Source organism: Zeus faber (assembly GCF_960531495.2).
Source record: "Zeus faber genome assembly, chromosome: 4".
NCBI lineage: Eukaryota > Metazoa > Chordata > Actinopteri > Zeiformes > Zeidae > Zeus > Zeus faber.
In genome coordinates this window covers 23582968-23604375 of record NC_137191.1, presented here as the reverse complement: position 1 = coordinate 23604375, position 21408 = coordinate 23582968, and the positions used below count along the sequence as shown (strand labels likewise).

The 21408-nt window shown below is 45.1% G+C and overlaps 1 protein-coding gene across 4 annotated transcripts in view; it reads right to left on the bottom strand.

Moving 5' to 3' along the window:
• Positions 1-17125, bottom strand: part of camk2d2 (calcium/calmodulin-dependent protein kinase (CaM kinase) II delta 2) — a 47045-nt gene extending 29920 nt beyond the window's left edge. For all 4 annotated transcript variants that reach the window (XM_079999094.1, XM_079999096.1, XM_079999095.1 and 1 more), the window contains exons 1-2: positions 16824-17125; positions 11992-12086 (exon numbers count right to left, since the gene is read on the bottom strand). In XM_079999094.1, the coding sequence (XP_079855220.1) occupies positions 11992-12086; positions 16824-16885 (157 nt within the window). In that variant the 5' untranslated portion in view covers positions 16886-17125. The remainder of the gene's footprint in view (positions 1-11991; positions 12087-16823) is intronic.
• Between the last annotated feature and the right edge of the window lie 4283 nt (positions 17126-21408).

Here is a 21408-nt window from a genome sequence, read left to right as displayed (position 1 = left end):
GGAGGGGTCGTCGGCGAGCTCCACAGTACGGAGAAGGTGGAATCCCAAGTGGGATCTTCCCCTGTCCCCTTCCCCGGTCCCCTTCCCCGGTCCCCTTGACCTTCCCTATGGACAATTTTCTGCTGGAGCAATCGCAGGATGACACCCTACACAGGGCCTTGGGTAGGGGTAGGGTGTAGTTAAAATCAATGGCGTCTTGACGCGTTGACTCACCCATATTTTTCAGTGATTAGGGACAGTTTATATCGAGGCAGGAGAGGAGATAACCCAGTTGTTGGTGCCGAAGAGCTGCCAGGAAATGCTCTTCCAGGTGGCTCACCGTAACCCAATGGCCGATCACCTCGGTCACAACAAAACACGACAGCGGAAAATTACCCGCTTCTATTGGCCAGGCATTTGGGCAGATGTGTGTAAATGGTGCACTGCGTGTCCTGAGGGCCAGTTAGTCAACCCTCCGCAGTGCCTGCGGGTATCGTTTTGTGTTAGTCCTAGTGGATTATGCAACTTTGTACGCCGAGACGTTGCCATTAGGCAGTATAACGGCCAAAGGTGTGGCGCAGGCACTGTTTCAGGTCATCTCTCGAGTCCTTGCCATACGGAATTAGAAATTAGAAAGCGGAGTTAGAGGCCATGATGGACGTGGGCATGATAGAGGAGTCCATGACTGGTCTAGTCCCATCGTGCTGGTTTGGCAAGCCGGATGGGTCGTCCGGTTCTGCGTAGACTACCGAAGGGTGAACGCGGTGTCAAAGTTCGACGCCTACCCGATGCCCCGGGTCGATTAACTTCTCGTTCGGTTAGGCATGGCTTGTTTTTTCACGACACTGGATTTAACTAAGGGCTACTGGCAGATTCCCTTGTCTCAGGGGTCCAAGGTAATCTGCGTTTTCCACTCCGTTCGGGTTCTTCCACTTTTGCACACTTCAGTTCGGGGTTGTTCGGTGCCCCAGCCACCGCTCAGAGACTCATGGACCGCATGTGGGCGCAGTGCTTGAGTCCTTGAGGCAGACGGGGCTCACCGCCAACTCAAAAAAGTGTGCTGTGGGACGGAGCGAGGTACGGTATCTGGGGTACCACTTGGGAAGGCCTGGTCCAACCCTAGCTTGATAAAACGGCTGCTGTCGCGAACAGGCCGAGACCCAAGACCAAGAAGGAAGTGAAGCAGTTCTTGGGGCTGGCGGTCTACTATAGGAGGTTTATACCCAACTTTTTGGCGCTAACCAGCCCCTTGTCCGACTTAACTCGAAAGGGTGCTCCGGATCCAGTCCAGTGGTCAGAGAAGTGCCAGCAGGCGTTTGCGAGGGTAATGTCAGCTCTCTGCGGAAAGCCAGTGCTGTGTAACCCTAACTTCTCTCTCCCTTTCTGTCTGCAGACCAACGCGTCGGACAGAGGGCTGGGTGTGGTCTTATCTCAGGAGGGATTGAGCAGCCGGTGCTGTACCTCAGCCGCAAACTCTCAGAGCTGGAGTCGAGGTAGAGCACCGTGGAGAAGGCGATCAAGTGGGCCGTCGGTTCCCTCCACTATTACCTCCTGGGACGTGCTTTCAGCCTCTGTTCGGACCACGCCCCGCTGCAGTGGCTCCACCGCATCAAGGACACAAATGCCTGGATCACCAGGTGGTACCTGGCTCTCCAGCCCTTTAACTTCCATGTGGTCCATAGACGGACGGCACAGATGGTTGTGGCTGACTTTCTCTCTTGGGGGGGGGTTGGCTGTCGGCCGCACCACTCCCCCACCTAAGTTGGGTGGTGGGGGTATGTGGTGAACCAAGAGGCGTGGTCATACCACGGCAGCAGATGGCAGCATGGACCACTTCCCGCCACTGCCAAGCTGTCTCGAGTTGGCCGAATCAGCTGATCGGCTCGGCTTGGGGCAGGGAGCTTTCTTAATGTTTGTCTGTCTTGCAGAGGTGGCGCACAGGCTCGACCAGGAGACAGAGCGGAACGCCATTCCTCTTGCACCCAAAATCAATATTCTTTATTATTTATACTTGTTGCCAGCGAGCTTCATAATAAAAAAAACTCTCATCATGTTGGCAAATCGCGGCCAGAAAGACTGTCTCCCTAAACCCCTACCTGTTGGCAGAGACTCCCACACCCATCATTAGACCTATATTGTCATTCTACCAGCTACTCATGCATTCTACCGGAAAATACAAACACACATAGACGTGCACACACAGGCACTGGGTAGCTTGGCTACGGTTTAATTAAGTGTTTTAATGAAAAATAAGTAGTGGGGTGAATATAACATCCACTGTAGCCAAGGGCTAAGTAGTTCTCCTACATGAGGTTGGTTTGCACCCACCGCAGAACCTCGGGTTCCAATGGAATCACTCTAGAATGCTGAAGCTCCGTCACTCTCCACCGGCTCCCAATAGAGAGAGAATTATGAGCAGCGCCGCGGCTGATAACTCTGATGCTTTTTCTTTGATGGAGAAACAAAAAGGTGTCTGGCGACAGAGATAAAAAACATCTCTCGGAGTATTGCTCCAGAGTCTCATAACGCACTGTAATTTCTCTTCTTATCACACCCAGCTAACACCAGCCCTGCATGTTAGGCTCCTGTGAAAAGACGCGTCTGAAGCATGAGGAGACCGTCAAGACGAGTAGACAAGGGGGCACAAACCAGTGAAGACACATTAAACTAAAAGAAAAACCTATACACAAAAACACACATCAAAAATCAACATATCAACTGATCATGTATTGAGTGAAGTTAAGTAAAATGAGCATGACCATAATACCCAAATTCAAAGTTAACAAAATCCTCAATTCCCCTGTTTAAATCCTCTGTGCATGACCCCAATTGACCATTTGCAAAAGTCCTACCTTCCTTAATTTCTGTAAAATCCCACCAAATAAGATCTCCATCGCTTCCAGACACTCGGAAAAGCAGATATAGATAGAAATACTACAAGTTCCCTGAAAACACCTTTTAACAATTTTCAAAATATTGTGAGTTATCAGCCTGTCCTTTTCACCTTTGTGTCGAAGCATATTGCCAGAAGAAAAAGTGCATAGTTTGTGAAGTACGGATTGGTGTATCACTATATAAATCACTCTTTTGCATACAGTGATTTGTGGAGAGGACTGCTGTGGGCTGCAGTCAAAAGCTTGTTGGTCCCTGTCATGGCAGCAATCAAGAACCCACTGGTGGACAATAGCAGATGGGGGTCTGTCAAGCAGAAGGAGGTCATCTCACTCTGGCCGCATGTCCTGAATTGGGAGTCCCCAAATTCAGGGGGGAGATATGGTAGTTGCAGAAGCAAAATCCAGGGCTTTTGGATGGCCTTGAAGAAGTTCTGGAGATCTATTTGGCTGCTCACAGGGAGAAGGCAGGACACTCCGCAAACTGGTGGAAGGGGACTGAAACTTTGATCTTGACTGGGTATATTGTTGGAAGGTAGAAGGAACACTTTGAAGAATTCCTAGATCCAGGAGGAAGGAATAGATGCTTCTGGAGGGTTGGAACCCATTTCCCTGGAAGAGGTCACTGATTTGGGGTGGAGCTCCTCAGTGGCAAAATGCCACAGAGGACCGCTATTATAAGTTAACAGATATCAAAAATGTGCCCCCTAAATATTGGACAACCACACAAAAACAGCTGAAAGCAGTGATTGTAAGTCCAAATAAAGACAATTATACAGTATATTGCTTTTTAGCCGTCCATGTGAGATTTCAGTCCTTTAGGCTTGAAATGTTAAACATACACTCATGTCACCATACAAGGTGAAACTCAGAAAAACGACTCTTATGTTACTCTCACACGTTTTCATCTGTACATTTACCACTGCTATTGGACCTGACTTGATCATGACGCTCACACATGTGCAGATAGCCTCATAAACATGTGCAGGCAAGAGCCATTGTACGCTTATGCCAGGACACGTAGACCCGCTAACACCCTCAGGGCCTGAGAACTAGGAAGTGACAAAGATGGCTGGCAGACAGAGTCATAGTGACAGGACTCTGACACATGTATGAAAGGAGAGAGGGGGCAAATATTCAATTGCGTGAAGATCCAATAGGAAATTCTACAGGCCCTGGAAGTTGTTGGACTGTCTTGGTTAAGACAACGCTTCAATGTCATTGGGACTTCTGGAACAGGTGCGTTTGGAATGGCTGATCGTGTAGGTGCTACACACATCTTTGATCAAAGAGACTTCTTAGGGAAGAAGCTTTTGGAGATTGAGTTTGCAGAATAAATAGAAGTCCACAGAAGCCATTGTTACAGAAGCTACTGGTAAAAGTGAGCGGCAGTGCACAGACTAAAGATCATGTCTTGTTCTACAAAACCTCCATATCGCGTTACCCTTCCCGTTAGTATCCTCCTCTATTCTTATACTCATTCATCCCACCTCGCATTCTCATTCCAGTCCTCCCGAGGAAATAAACTTTCCATTCCCCAGTGAATATCACAAATGTTTCAAGGACAGTCAAACTGAGATGCTCATGGAAGATACACGAGCCATTTACCATCTCACAAATGCCGCATGCACGCACGCACGCACGCAGAGTGAGAATCTGTATTTCTGTTGGTGCTTGTGCCCATGCTCCATCTAAGCCTAACAGCTGGACTGATTATTACTGTGGCATCTGATTTAACAAACAGCCGCTTTCTGAAAGGTCTGAGATGCATTATAACAGAGGACATCAGACAGAGCGCAACCCTGAGGTGTTAGGGCTTCAGCAGGACACCAGCCTGTAGACCTCTATTATAGGCACACGTGGACAGGTGACTTAGATGCAACTGACTCCTGGGTCAAAGACAGAGGGAGTAAATGACAGAGTGCAAAACAGAGAGAAAGCGAGAGTAAGGGCGAGGGTCATTACAGTGAAAGGGTATGGAAAAGAGATTCAAAGACACAGAGGCTGGAAAGAAAGGACATGCAAAAGACAGCTGAGGGGAGGGAAAGCAAGAAGCAGGGAGATGGGAAGGGTAGTTGGGTAAGAGAGAGAGAGAGAGAGAGAGAGAGAGAGAATGTACATACACTAATTAAGAATGCCCTAGCTTTCTCTCCAAAGTACAATGCCCTAGTTAGTCAAAATTGACTTTTTTTTTTTTTTACTAAACACGTACATGCGCATACATGCACACGCATGCACACACACTTACACAGACATACAGACACACCTATAGCTGCAGTCTAAAAGCCACGCGCTTCTCTCCCAGTTCGCTGGAACAAGCCGTGCGCTTGGCAAGACAGGTGAGTATAGCCACTAGAAAAAAGACCTGGCTCTTTGCAAAAGACAGATTTGTTTTATTTGGTTTGAGCCAATGCTTGTGGGTGTGTGTGTGTATGTGAGTGTGAGTGTGAGCGTGAGTGTGTGTGTGTGTGTGTGTGTGTGTGCGTGGGTGCGGGCGCGTGCCTGTGTGTATGTGTGTCTGTGTAAGCACGGGCTTGTGCGTGTGGCTGTATGTGTGTATCACCAGCATTTATTTTTAGCCGGGAGCTTCTCGGTGTGTCATGTGATCTATCCTCCCCTTACTCCATCCATCCTTCCCTTTTGCTTTGCAGCAATTCTATACACTCGCTTTTCCCCTCTCCCTTGCAAGACGAGGCCAAGGTGAAAGAGACCGGGTCACGGTCACACGGAAATAACCGCATCCCCTTCCACAGGAGAGTAAGTATAGCGGGAGTATGTTGAAAGGTAAGAGAAATGCAGGAAGACACCCACCCACACACACTTGCAGATTCACCACTCTGGTGAAATGAGGTAGACTGCAGCATCTCTTGTTACCATGACTCCTATGAAAAGGATACCTTAAGACAGCAACCGCCCCTGCTGCCAGAGGACCTGGCCACCTTCTAACAGTGCCGCTTGCTGTATCCAGAATAAGAACAGTAACATATGATATGAATAATATAATATGATATAATGTGAATTATTCAAGCTCATACGAAAACAAAACAAGCAACAACTCCAGCGGTTTAAATGATTGTGAAGGTGGTGAATCAAGACATCATAATTTCAAACATTAAAGCCCAGAGCCTAACCAATGTGTTAGACGTTAATATGCAGATAAAACAATGTGGTGTGCCCCTAAAATGTGGAGAACCACACAAAAACGGCTGAAAGCAGTGAGTTTAAATTCCAAGTCCAATGAAAGACAACCATCCATTATACTGTATATATTGCTTTTTAGGGTCAGGGGTTGCAGGGAGAGCTCGTCCCATCGGACTGTTGACAGAGAGATGCCCTGCCCGGGATGCCAGTCCATGAGAGATTGAAATCTTAAACATACCCTCAGGTGAAACTCAGCGAGACCACTCTCATGTTAATCACTGTCTGTTGTGTACCCTGTGTCTTGAATTTTGTTGATTGTTGTGATTTATTTTAGGGACCATTGTATATATGCATTTTTTTCTCCATGCATTTATGTGCTGTATGTCCTGATACTGCTGACTTGATCAGGTCGCTCACACACACAGTTTTACAGTCAGATTAAAGGTTTGCTGCTGACAGACAGAGAGGGGAGGAGCAGAGATGTCAGACACACACACACACACACACACACACACACACACACACACACACACACACACACACACACACAAACATGTGCAGGCAAGAGCCATTGTACGCTTATGCCAGGACACGTAGACCCGCAAACACACTCAGGGTCTGAGAAATAAGAAGTGACAAAGATGGCTAGCAGACAGAGTCGTAGTGACAGGACTCTGACACATGTATGAGAGGAGAGAGGGGGCAAATATTCAACTGCTGAGAGGAATACTGCTCGGAAACACACAGCCGCAACCCTCCACGACCACAAACACACACGGGCACACACTCGAGTGTCACAACTCAGCCTCATTCTCTCTCTTTATGTTTATCTTCGTCTGTCCCCCCTCCATCTTTCTCCTGGCCCCTCAGCCTCTCTCATTCACAAGCTTATCTGCTACTCTTAATGAACTGCTGCATAATCGGGATTGCCGATTGCGGGATTGCGACTCGTGCTGTAACCCCCTCACCCCACCCTACACATTCACACCCTATTCCCACGCACAGTGTACATTCACAAAGTAAGCACACATGGGCAAAAAAAGCCGTCATCGGCCAGTACTCTCTCCATCAATCCAGATCTCAAACCCCTTTCAGTGATGTACACTCTCTTTCTCACACACCCACATAGGCATGCTTGCAAACGGTACATGCAAATAATGTTCAGTTTATGTGTGTGTGCGTGTGTGTGCACGTGTGTGTGTGTGTGTGTGTGTGTGTGTGTGTGTGTGCGTGTGTGTAGCGGGGGGTCATGATCCTGCCAGAGAGAAGGGAATCCGAGTTGCAATTCCAGGGCTTATCACGGAAAGAGGCTAAGACCATATCTGACACGCCAGTATGCCTGGTATGGTAGGTTGAGGCCCAGACCTCAACCCCACCACACACACACACACACACACACACACACACACACACACACACAGAACAACAACAACAACAGAATGTAGGAAATAGGAGAGTGAGAAAGAGAGATGGGGGGTGGGGGGGGGGGATAAGGCAGATGGATAGAGAAAAATAAGTCAGAAAGAGATTAATGTGTTTGTGTCTTTGTGTCTGTCGGTGTGTGTGATGTCTGTTGTGTGTGTGTGTGTATGTGTGGTGTGTGTGTGTGTGTGTGTGTGTGTGTGTGTGTGTGTGTGTGTGTGTGTGTGTGTGTGTGTGTGTGTGCAATGACATAACCTCATGCAGTATTTTTAGGAAAAACCTTTCCCAGCATGCAAGTGGTGAGGCACTGATCCCTCTGGTCGGTGTCCATTACAAACAGGATGGGCTCAAAGCAAGAGAGATGGTAAGAGGGCAAATTACACACAATTCATACTGACACGCTCAATAGCTTTGTCATTTGTCTCTCCACAAAAGGCAGTTCGGTCTCCTGATAACTTGCTGTAGCTAGCACGCAGAGCAACGGTTCTATCGCCTGTATAACGATTCAAATTTATCCAAACCAATCCCTTTTCCAAACCTATCCTTGCCAATTCCTATCCAAACCTGTCCAGTCCAATCAAATCCCGATCCTAACCTATCCAACCCAATCCCCTATGCAAACCTTTCCAAGCCAAACCCTATCCAAACCTTTCTTTTCCAATCCCTATCCCCTGGGGAATCCCGGACTCCTAGACGTCCCGGTTCGTCTGGGATCGTCCCGGTTCGTCCCCAGATATCTGTAAAACACTCAAATGTCCCGTTTTCAACATTCACTCCCAAATTGTCCTGGTTTTCAGCACAATTAAAATAACAATAATAATATTATACTTTTTTCAGCACTTACTTACAGTATATTATATACTGTATAGAGGCAAGCGTGCACGAAGATCCCACCGCTCGCTGTGAATTGTGCTTTAAGGGGTGTGTGCGTGTGTGTGTCTGTGTGTGTGTGTGTGTGTGTGTGTGTGTGTGTGTGTGTGTGTGTGTGTGTGTGTGTGTGTGTGTGTGTGTGTGGGGCCGGCGCTTCCTATAGGCGACTCCGCGTGCCTCTCCGTTACCTTACTGAACGAGACAAAAAAAGCACCGTTCCCCCCCTGCCAACAGAACGGTGCAGGGCTACACTTAAGGTACACTTACCTTAAGGGTCCTGGTTTTAAAATGTGATCACCCCATCACAGGAGAATGTGTGAGAAAGGAGAAGAGGGAGTTATTTGGGTCAATCGTTCAGTGTGAGTGGCCACAAAGCAAAAAAGGACAACAGAAGTGCCCAGAGAGGGGAAGGAGCAGTGGGAGGAAAAATGCTCAGCAGCCTTGGACGGTTAGATGTAAAAGGTTAGCAGAGGGGGGCAGTGAATGCGAAAGGGTAGAGAGTGGACAGCGAGAAGGAAAGAAGGTTGGAACATTTTTTTATCAGATGCAAGAAGCTTCCGTAAAATGGAAAAAGCATCCAGAGGTCAGATTTAAAGCCGGGTTTGACAGAATTCCGCCTTTACCGAGAGAGAAGTATTACAACAACCTGTCCTTCAAGGTAAAAATACATCAAACATCCCTCCTCACCCGCAGCTCTGCCTCCCACCTCCCTGTCATTTTGCCTCCCACCGCTGTTCCAGCAGAGACTGGATGAGGGAGGAGGCAAGGTGTCGCAAACGATCCAAACGTTCTGGAAGGGCGGAGCAGAAGTTGCGGTACGGGTCTACCTATCCATCACTCTGGAACGAGTGATATTCATAGTGTGACCGGTGGAACTAGGGTTTCACAAACTACGCCCCCTTTGACCACAGCACAGCAAAAGGTTTGGCCACTCTGACGATGGCAACTTCATGGGAGTCCTCAAACATATCAGCTAGTTTGATCACTTTCCTAAAGGCCCCTATAGAAAAGATATGGCAACGTTGGAAAGGGAGCCCCTTCAATAATCATCAAAAGACAGCCAGCCTGTAGGGGGTTGATACTTGTTGGGAAGGTGGTATCACAAATTTCCTTTGCATGTGTTGCTATTTAGTAACTCTAAAGGAATTACTGGGATGTGGTTTACCACTGATTGTACTTGAATACGGAGAGATCTCTGCAATCAGGTCACATTGCCTCAAAACTATCCACTGCTCTGTGTGGGGGCAATAGATGTCATTGCCGATCTCACATCAAGCTTACAATGACAAAAAAGAGCTCATTGGCTAGAACGAGAGAGAAGTGGAAAATTTCCTCTGGTTAGTATCGCTAGAAGTACAGATATATTAAGTGTGTATGCATCCTTGTCTACGCGCACAATTGTGTGTGTGTGTGTGCGTGTGTGTGTGTGTGTGTGTGTGTGTGTGTGTGTGTGTGTGTGTGTGTGTGTGTGCGCATGTGTCCCAAGCCTGAGGCAACCAGGCCAGGGGCTACAATTACTGTGACGGATGTGAAAGAACTGGGTCGGCTTCGCAGGAGATCTGCCCCTGGGACGACAAGACCAGCCAGTGCCCTGAATCAATAGGAAAACACACACGCACGCTTGCGCGCGCACACGCACACTCACGCGCACACACACACTCTAGTGCAGACACACACAAAAACACATTTTCATACGCACACATTTACACAAGGGTTCACACACAAACACAGATGCATACAGACAAAGTTGCACACACACACACACACACACACATTTACAGCAAATGCGCACCCACATGCACAATAACTCACACATGTACAGTAGGTACACACAAACCACCAAATAAACGTGAACACATAAAAATGCCCAGCTACAGAGACACGCATGCACCCATCACACACACGAACACAAACTTCAATGTCACTCAAAAACACGTTTCAAACGCACACATTGAGTTGGAAGAACAAGTGATAGCCCGTACTCCCGCGGTGAGCTCCAAAGAAGCTTCTAGCCGTGGTTCCCAGAGACGGGACGGGGCACGTTGCCAGACAACACACAACTGACGGAGCTGAATAATTTACCTGGCACACTTGTTTCTTAGCTGAGTACAAATTAGCGCACATCGCTCAGTGAGTCGACCAAAACCCAGATGAGCTTCTCATCTATCTGCCCACTGCCCCATCCCTGCTTCTCTTCTCTAGCTGGTCTGCCCACCAAGTCTTTCTGCCTTCCACACATGGTTCAATCCCCGAAATGTTCCGGAACATTTCCTGCATGGGGTCATGTGTGAATGGGAGCAGGGATCCATATTCCAGGAAATCTGTCCCGGCAATTTCCCACCTCAAAACCTAGTTACCTTTCCGGAAAAATGCCAGTGCGGCTGTGCTGTGAATGGAAGCAGTTATATTACCGGAACAATCCTGTCAAGTAGGCGCGGAGCCAAATCTGAATACGGTATCAGCAAAGCACAAATAGTGGGTTTGTACGGAAAAAAATTCCGTACAAATATTTTTTTTTAATTGTTTTCGGGAAGAAAAAAAAACATTCTGAAAAATGGCGAGTCCGATTTGAACCGTGTAGCTCAGCTGCAAAGACGCCAAACGGAAACACGTCCAGTCTCGGAGACAGGTCTTTACATTCTTAAAATTGCAACTCAGACCCTAGACCTATCTTTTAGAGTTAGGGATGGAGAGGGGCACTACATGGTGTGTGTCAGTTTGGGAAGTCGTAAGTGGTTTGAGTGCCGTGACATCGGGCCCGCCTTACCTACCGGCTGAGCTGGAGAGGGAGCGAGCGGACAGGGCGAGCTAGAACGGGTGGAGAACGTTCCTTCTCCGGGGGCAGAGAGGGTAGAACAGGTTGAAAATGATCACACTGATTTAATAACATTGGGTTAGGGTCATTGCGTCTGGGGATGGGGGCTCTGTCCCCGATCAGTCAGCGGAGGGACCTGAGTCAATGCGGGAGAGGCGGAAACCACAGCGCTCATCTCTAAAAGCCAGGAAAAATACTAAATAGATTCAGATTGTTCATCCGTTTGCCGACAGATTGTCCAAACGATCGCATCTACACTGGTCCCTTGCCACATCTATTCCGGCATTATCACGGCATGTGTGAAAAGGCGCTAAACGGAAATGTTGCAGAATGTAGCTGCATGTGTGAATAGTGAAACTCACTAGCGGTGCTCGAAAGGTTATCCCAGTAATTTACCAGGAACTATGTGTGAAGGGGGCTTCTGTCTCTCCCTCTCTCTACACCTGTTTTCCAATCTCACCCGTGTTCTTTTTTGTACTCTTTCTGTAAATAAATACAGTATACTTTCTGTATACTGTATTTATTTTTCTGTCTCTCTTGTTATATTCATATATATACTCTCTCTCTCTCTCTCTCTCTCTCTCTCTCTCTCTCTCTCTCTCCCCCCCCCCCCCCCCCCAGCTGCTAGTGACTCAGTGTCACTTGGTACATGTTGGTCTGCATGTGTTTGTACTGTATGTATGTATTTGTGTGTGTATACATGGGCATGTCTTTGTATGCAAATGTGTGCATGCATGAGTGTGTGTATGCATGAGTGCGTGTTTGTATGCAAGTGTGTGTGTATGCATGAGTGTGTGTTTGAATGCAAGTGGGTGTGTATGCATGAGTGTGTCTTTGTATGTGTGTGTGTGTGCGTGTGTGCGTGCTACCTACCTCTGGCAGAAAGCTTCTTAGTGTTGATTATTTTGGCAGCATATTCCTGTCCAGAGGAGATCTTCACACACCTCCTTACCACAGAGAACGCCCCCCTTGACGACAGACACACACACACACACACACACACACACACACACACACACACACACACACACACACACACACACACACACAAGATTGTTTGAAAACAGTACGACTTGTGTATGTCATATATCTTGAACAGTCTGTGAAGTTCGGAAAGTTGCAGTACTGTAATTCAGTCTTCAAGGCAACATTCAACGACATCAGGATATTAGCATAATCAAAATCCCAGACAATATCAATCTCTATCTCTCTATGGAGATATCTCATATCACAGTATCAATATTATATTGATTTATCCCCCCTCAGCCCTAACCTGTACTATACAGACACACAAATACACACACTAAACTGATCTCAAACAATGTGTTAATGTGCAAATAGCATATACACATATGCACCAATCGTTCCAGAACCCCTTGGTTCCCTTGATCCAGGGCCGTGTGAGATACATGAAGGAGCCTCGGCCATGGCGGTCCCAAACTAGGTCAGCTATGTTTGAGAGAGGAGCAATCTAAACGCAGCCTGCCATGGCCCGCTGCGCTGCTCCGTTTTTTTTTTTTTTTTTTTTTTTTTTTTATCTTTTCACTGCCCGTGTTTTTCTTTTAAAATCCAATCTGTCTTCCGTTGCTCCGCAAATAAAACAAACGGCTAGCGTTGAGGTGCAGTCGAGGCGTGTCAATTACAGGTAAGATCACGTGAGAGAAGGTGGAATACCTGGAACTGTATTTTTTCCTCCTGGTCACCACCGTGCTATCAGGGCGGACTTTAACGAGCCCTTAAAATCAATGAACGCGTAAGGACCCGTGCAGTATTGGCAGACAATTCAGTGAATGTGCACTTTAAAGATTAATGCTAAACCGTCAGAAATGATGAGGAGCGTGGATGCATTTATTCGGTGGGTTATGGTAAACGTCCTCGGTTCACTTAGCATTACCTAACGTGCCAGACAGCTTACCTCTGTTTTATTTGGGACAGGAAATGGTCCTGGAGCAACGTTTTACATAACATTCATATACAGTCAGACTGGGCACTTATGGTCACGTGGCCCAACAGTGTCATCTGCCAGCATCCCTAAAAGGAATGATGTGTGGAGGCAGCTGATGTGCGGTGAGGTTTATTACATGCATTCACCTAAAAACCGAGTGAATCGCCTCATTAAATGGTAGCGCACGTTAGCGAGCTCCATCGGCGATTCATTGACTGCCAATGCCTCCACTGGCAGTCAATGAATGTCAATGAATGTCAACAAATAACATTCCGGTGTTTAAAGGGGCCCTATTATGCTCCCTTTTACACAAGTTAATATAGGTCTCTGAGATCCCCAAAATAAGTTTTAAGTTTTTTGATGAAAATACCATTCTGACATGCCTCTAAATCCATTGCGTTCCTGACGGACTGTTTCAGTGGGCCACGAGTTCTGTGAGCCAATGGCGTTTGAGCACGGCTTCCAGGTTTCATTCTATTTACTCAGTAACTTCCAATGATTTCACCTTATCAGTCCAACAAATCTGTTTCTGAACGAAATCCAGGCTTGTGGGAGACACGACTACGACTGCGACTCCCGCACGCGGGGATGTTTGTTTCATGTAAACATCGGGAAATAGGATAAAATAAAATTTAAGAAAAATACATCTACAATAAAAACACACTTTTTTATTGGTTTTCTTTGGATAAACCCACAGCGGATCAGATGGAGCAGATGACCATACAAAGAAATTTGTGACGAGCTGATGTCAGCTATTTTTGACAAATAAAGATTTATCCATACCCTGCAGTGAATATAAGCTGCATTAACCCACAACCCACTTGAAGCGGCGCATCACAGCTAATAATCCAACCCGGTCTCACACTTTTCGTACTCATCGTCACGAAAATGTATCAATTGAACGGCGTCGCGGAGCGCAATTGTTATCATTTGCGATGTCATGGAGACGACACTACCCATAACCCTAAGTGTAACAGGGACTTCTCTGATTGGTGGAGCTCGCTGTTACCATGGAAATGTTACCGCACTGGCTGATGGGTACCCAGGCGCACAAACACTGATATTTATATTCAGTTAAATTGTATCTATGAATGAAATTCACACTGAGGGTATGACCCGATATCCATATTCTCGCCCAACCTTGAATTTAATAGACCATTCAATAGAGAAAAAGAGAAAACAGTATCCCACTTTGATTTTAAGAATGTCAGAACAAAATTGAAACCCATACATTTGAAATTTTAATACATCCATGTGGCCTCCCTGCGGTGGCGTACTTTTGTCAGCTTAGTTTTAGTGTCCATATCTGCGCCCCCCCCCCAAAGTCACAGAAAATCTCCCAATTCAGATTTAATTGGTTTAAATTTTGTTTTACATAGCACGAGAAAATATCTGTGGCAGTTTCTCCTACCGCACACCACCCAAGTGCCGTTTTCAGGGCCCTCCGGCACTGAGACACAGAAGGCGGTGTGCTGTAAAGAGCAGTTTATTGTAGAGAGTTGGCCAGTTGGAATTAGCCAGGAGCAGATAGAACATGTCATGACAAGGGCTCCTCTCCTGAGTGTGTGTGGGGGTGGGGGTTTTACCTGCTGCTCGCTAGACCATGCAACAAGCAACAGGTATGCAGCCACTCTGACCGAATCACCTAGATCCCGGTCTGGTGTGGCAGCTCAACCAGATCATCCCCACACCACAATCTCCTCATTTAAATTCATTGGTTTAAATTTTGTTATGCGTAGCATAAAAAAAGTTGGACTCCGGGACACAATTCCATGGATTAATTTTGTGACTATGGGCACGAAAAAGCGTGAGACCGGGTTGCCTTCCATTGAGATAACAGAGTTGGCATGCCGTCCGTCGCTATCTCGGTTCTGAACACAAACAGTGAAATTGTGGATATCCCTTTAACGAAGATCACGCCACATATCGGCAAACTAACTCACTCAAAAGTACAATTTAATTTTTTATTTATGATTTGTTGCCGTGTTTATAACGTTTTGTGTTGCCTCTTTTCCACCCTTTCGACCCCTTCCTCCTATCTGTGTGTGGTCACCGATCTGTGTGGTCACCCTGCAGATTTTCCAAAATGTACTTCAGAAAGAAATGATTACAAGGAAATACATTATGCAATAGCAACACTGCCACCTGTAAACTCTTCACATTTAAAGTGGAAATACATAAGATAATGTCCCGCAATTCCATTCAAAACTGCAACATTTTGATGTTCTTTTTTGTGGATGTTCATCCGTATCAACAGTTTACAGATTCTTGCCAAGAAAGGTGGCAGACTTGCCACCATCAAAGGAAAAAGCATATAGAAGAGCACATACATTACGCAAATACATTGAATGGCTGTTTCTTAGAAAGTGTCAGCTAAAAAAAAAAAGATCATCAAAACATCAAATACGGGGTTATAATTTACAAACTAATCTTACGGATTACCACTTTGAAGCACAGGTGGTCATTTCAGACCTCAAGTACATATCTTCTTCAGTGTATATTCCTGTCATGTTTAGGGAGTTCTGACGAAAATGCTCTTTGTTCTGCATTAGTAATGGGTGGAACTATTACGAATAATGAACTCTCTTATTTCTCTAAAAGTCAATTTTAGATTTTTTTGTGCATATACCGTAGTAATGGATAACAGTGAGTTTGAGTTCAAAAAGCATTCATCTACTGTATCATTGATGATACAGTAGATGGTGTAAGCCTTATACAAGTGTATATCCATAAATACTACAGATGTCAGAGAGACTGCCCGGGTCCTGTCCTTGGGTGTGTGAGGATTGGAGGGCCTCCACACAATGTTGAGATAAGATAGGATCATAAAATAACACCTTATTGATATGAATAAAGTGTGTTCCAGGTAGAAGTGTGAAACTGCCCACTAAGAGACCAGGGCATGAACATCCAACGAGGCCTCTCTGCCTTATGTGTCTGTGCACTCTGACCAGAGGGTGCAAGGTGGACTGTAGGTCACGTGCACGCACACGCACGCACACGCACACGCACACACACACACACACACACACACACACACACACACACACACACACCCCTCTCTCCTACTCTTTTTCATTCACCCTCTCTCTGTCTCTCTCAACTCAATTCAAAGGGGGCACTACAACAAAAAGGTAATATAAGCAAAAGAAATGTGAACGTTCTAAAAAGGTTTAAAATGTAACATAAATGTTGTAGTTAAAGAAATATATATATATATATTATACAGTATATACAGTATACCCTCTCCCTCTCTCTCTCTCTCCTGTTCATCTCTCTATCACTCTCTCTCCCACTATATCTCTGTCACCCTCTTTCACTCTCTTTCTACCGCTATCTCTATCACTCCTTATCACTCTCTGTACCCTCCCCTCTCTCCCTCCCCCTCCACTCCCACTCCCTCTCCCAGGGGTAAGGAATCCCCCCTTGCCTGCGCCTGATAATTGTGGCCGGCTGTGGAATGTGTCATCGCCCACTACAAGGTCTCCTGTCGCATTAGAGGGTGTATTTCTGTCGCAGGGGGCCAGAAGGCGCTCACACAGCCCGTTTCGTTTTACAACATGGAGGCTTCTCTTCTCCCGCGGCTGCACTCCTGCAACATGCCGCCCACCCCCCTCAATATGCATCCTATCAGATCATGCAAATAACGACCAGAGGCTACAAATAAGGGAAATCAAATGCACGCAAGGAATCGTAGTGCTGGGGGGTGGGCAACCTATAACATTTCACACAGAGATGAAACGCTGTCGGCCACACTTACTTCCCCAGCTCTTCGAAGAGCTGGTATTCGTCGGTGAATCTCGTGCAGATGGTGAGCGCCATCCCGGTTGAGGGGGGGCGGCGGCGGCGGCGGCGGCGGCGCTGATCGGGGTTCGGTTTGGGGGTTGGGGAGATTCAGGGTGCACTCAGGGTATCCACGCGGACTTCTTCAACACCCACCCGGGTTGTCCCGAGGAGCTTGCGGTCCGCGACACGGAGCGGGGTGCATGCAGCGCAGAGACGCGTCCTGCGGCAGGGGCTGTGTCTGTCTGCGCGGCGGCTTGACGCTTGATGAGAGAGGGGATATATATTTTTCCTCTCTACCACCACCCCCAGCGCCCCCACCCCCAGCCCACCCCCCCCCCCCCCCCCAAAAAAAAATGTTTGTTGTTGTTGTTGTTTTCTTCTTCCTTCTTGTCTCTGCGTTGTCTTGGCGCGTAGAAACGGTCACGTCATCAGTCCGTCACAGCGTGGACGCGGAGCATTTTGTGTGCATTTCCATGTGCTATTGAGCGTCCGAACCCCCCGGTGCGCCTGTGGTCTCTGCGCGCATCAGAGGCGCCGCACTACCGCGTCCACCCTGAACTCAGCACCGCCCCTCCCCACACCTACACACTGCCAGTTTGTATTATTATTATTATTATTATTATTATTATTATTATTATTATTATTATTATCATCACCATCATCGGTATTGTTTTTGTTGTTATTATTATTATGATTATTATGATTATTATGATTATTATGATTATTATGATTATTATTATTATTATTATTATTATTATTATTATTATCATCACCATCATCGGTATTGTTTTGTTGTTATTATTTTTATTGTTATTGTTATTATTATTATTATTATTATTATTATTATTATTATTATTATTATTATTATTATTATCACCATCATCGGTATTGTTTTTGTTGTTATTATTAATATTGTTATTATTATTATTATTATTATTATTATCATCATCACCATCATCTGTATTGTTTTGTTGTTATTATTTTTATTGTTATTATTATTATTATTATTATTATTATTATCATCACCATCATCGGTGTTGTTTTTGTTGTTATTATTAATATTGTTATTATTATTATTATTATTATTATTATTATTATTATTCACTATTGTGAATAATAATTATTACTCATAATAATCTATTAACAATATCGTTGTGATCGTTATTATAATTTAAAAACTAGCGATAAAGCAGCAAAACATGGACCTAATAAGTTAATCAACTATTTCTCATCCGAGCTTGCAAAGCATTTGGTGCACATTGTATTCGATGGACCTCAAAGCGTGATCGTCATATTTTATTAGGCTACGATACTAAGAACCATTTGGCAATTCTGTTCGTAATCCTCAATTTATCATTTATTATTTATGCATTTTGAAACACCACAGCTGTCACTCAAAGGTGTGACAACTCGATTTGGGGCAGCCACGTTCGCTCACAAGAAAAAAAAAAAAAAAAAAAGCTCGTAAAAGACTTAAAAACACATTCTTGTAGGAGGGCGAGAGGCGCTGTAAACGACTTGACTCCTGGTGTAAGAGTCCAGACGGTGGCGGTGTTTGACAGAAAATACGGAGGGGGGGGGGGGGGGGGGGGGGTGTTGGCGCTTGGGGGGTAACTTGCAAAACTCGAGCTCCACCAATCAGAGCAGGTTTGAGTCATGCGACCAAGGCTGCACACACGCGGGCAATTTATAAATATAAAGCCTATATGTATAATGTTTGAAATAATATGGCGCCTCTGGTTGAAAACAGTTCTTTGTGACCAGTCGCGCACATGTTGCTCCTGTACTTTTCTCGTTTGCGTATATGTTGTTCATGTTGGTCGCCTCTGGTTGGAGTCAGTTCTTTGTGATCCATTTGTCCTTTTGCGACCACTTGCTTAGAGGAGACTATATAAGCATCCAGGGAAGAAGGATCGGGGCGTCCAGGGTTTTCCACGGGCCTGGCTGAGACTTGGCTGAGCTCGGCTCCTGGAGCCTGCTTGCACTTTCTGATTCTGCCTGACAATAAATATGAACCACTCTAAATTTGTGTTACGTCTTCTGATTGACGCTCCAACACGCGGAGAACCTCGAAGGTAACTGTTATACTTGACTTGATCAACAGAAGTTTAGTAATTGATTGAAACCGGTTGTAATGGTTATCATACTTGAATTGATCAACAGAAGTTTAGTAATTGACTGAAACAGGTTAGAAAGGTTTTCTACAACTGAACAACTGGGTGATCCTCGGGGATTATATTCTCCAACAATAACCAAGAATGGTAAGAAAAATATGGAAGCCCATTTATACCAAGGGGCAAATAAAAAAATACAGAAAAAAACAACAAAAAAATCGAAGGAGTATCTCATAATCATGAGTTATAGAGCTGAGCCTTTCATATGGGGGGGGGGTTAATAGGTTAATTGTTATATCTTATATCTTTTGGAATAAATGATGGGTTGGTATGAAAATTTTACTGCTGTCATTACTTCTGCAACAGGAATGGTGTTTGCGGTATTATTGTTATTTTCAGTTTGGTTGGCTTATATGTAATATCACATACATTTATTATATTTATATATTATATTATCATATTGCACGAACAAAATCATCGTCAAATTAAATGTCTCAACCCAACCATATCTTATTTTGATAACAAAGTGACACAGGGAATAGTCATGATCATTTCTTCTAGGTAATATTTATTGGCCACTGGTCGCTAATCTCCACTGCATTTAAACATCCCTGGTATGCCCACTTGGTAAGAAATCTGTTTCCACGACAGGGGTTCCTTCCAAGGTCCGATAAATCCATGAGGAGGGTTGTAGAGCTCGATTTTTATAGATAGATAGATAGATAGATAGATAGATAGATAGATAGAAAGACGGATAGAAAGATAGATAGAGGGAGAGCGAGAGAGGGGTACTGTATTCAAATTCAAATGAAGTAAATATACTGTATTCGATTTTCTCAATTTTCAAGGTATCCAAAGTGGAACAGTGTGTGTGTGTGTGTGTGTGTGTGTGTGTGTGTGTGTGTGTGTGTGTGTGTGTGTGTGTGTGTGTGTGGCTGCGGACATCCCGAAATAGGTTACAGAGGTACATACGGAGGTAGATAGGTTAAGGAGCCGACTTTATGATCAGTCTTTGCTGAGGTTATTGAAAGACCTAGTTTTCGATGGAAACTAGATCAGTGTTTTAAAGAAAAGAGAAAGCGCTTGCGAACGAAGTGTGTGTGTGGGGGGGGAGGCAGCATTTTATGACTGAGAGTCACCCAGACGCTTCAGATGCAGATGTTTATGACTTTATGTAATGTGAATCTTATGAAAATCGGAAGTCCAGAAAGTTGGGTGGGGCAGGTACTTTTTCGGGGAAATTAGACAAAGATAATGACATGTTTGTGTTGCAATTAACCCCAGTCAGCCTTCCTCCTACTTCTTGGAAAACCTGCTCATAGCTTCACACAAAGTTTATCAAATTTGAGGAAAATGCACGCACAAACATACACAAACATTGTGTGTGTGTACGTATGCATGCACACGTCTGCAAGAACATCCTATGCGAGTTTGTGTGTGAGTGCGTCTAGCAGATTGTTTTGTGTTGCAACTTCTCTGCTTAAAAACCAAAAACACTGACTTAGTGAGCACCCCTGCGGCCGCCTGCCCCAGCACCTTGTGTCGATAACGCACATTTTAGTATTTTTAGTATTTTTAGAGCTTATAGAGCTTATTGTGCGTAATCACCGGGTGTCATGACATTTCACTGCATATACATGTATGTATGACCGCATGTATAATGTGACAAACAATTTCTTGATCTTGAACTTGAACTTGAACGTCCTAAAATAAGTTACCGATGAAGAAGTCAAAAGAGAAGAATGGGGGGAAAAAAAGTTTTTGGCCAAGGTTCATTTCACCTGACACTTTTGACCAGAAGCAGCACATGTAAGAAAAGCTGGAAGGGGAGGTAAACAGCCAGGCTACAGTCCGACAGGTTCACTCCTGTAACAGTAAACATATTGCGTGGGTATTGATGTTGCAACACTGGAATTTACCTTTGGGTATTAATAAAGTCTTTTTTTAATCTTTTATCTTATCTATATGGTAGACACCAAGGGCGCCAACGAGGGCAACACAGATATTTGACCCTCTGTGTCACTTTTTTTTTTTTTTTTAACCTGTGCTGTCAGCATGCTGGGCATACAACACAAAGTATTTGTATGCCATTGCATCTAGGACAGAGTTAGGCTGCAAGTGGAGTTCAAGTTGCAAGTGCAACTTCTCCGCTTAAAAAAAACAAAAACACTGACTTCGTGAGCACCCTTGCGACCGCCTGCGCGAGCACCTCCTGTCAATAATGCACATTTTAGTATTTTTAGTATTTTTAGAGCTTATAGGGCTTGTTGTGTGTAATCACCGGGCGTTATGACATTTCACTGCATATATGTATGCGTATGTATGAATATGTATGTGACAAATAAACTCTTGAACTTGAATATTAAGGGAAAATACAGAATGATTTATGTCAGGCCACCTTTAAATAAAATGGAAGAAAAAAAGCAATTTGCAAATGCGACAAAG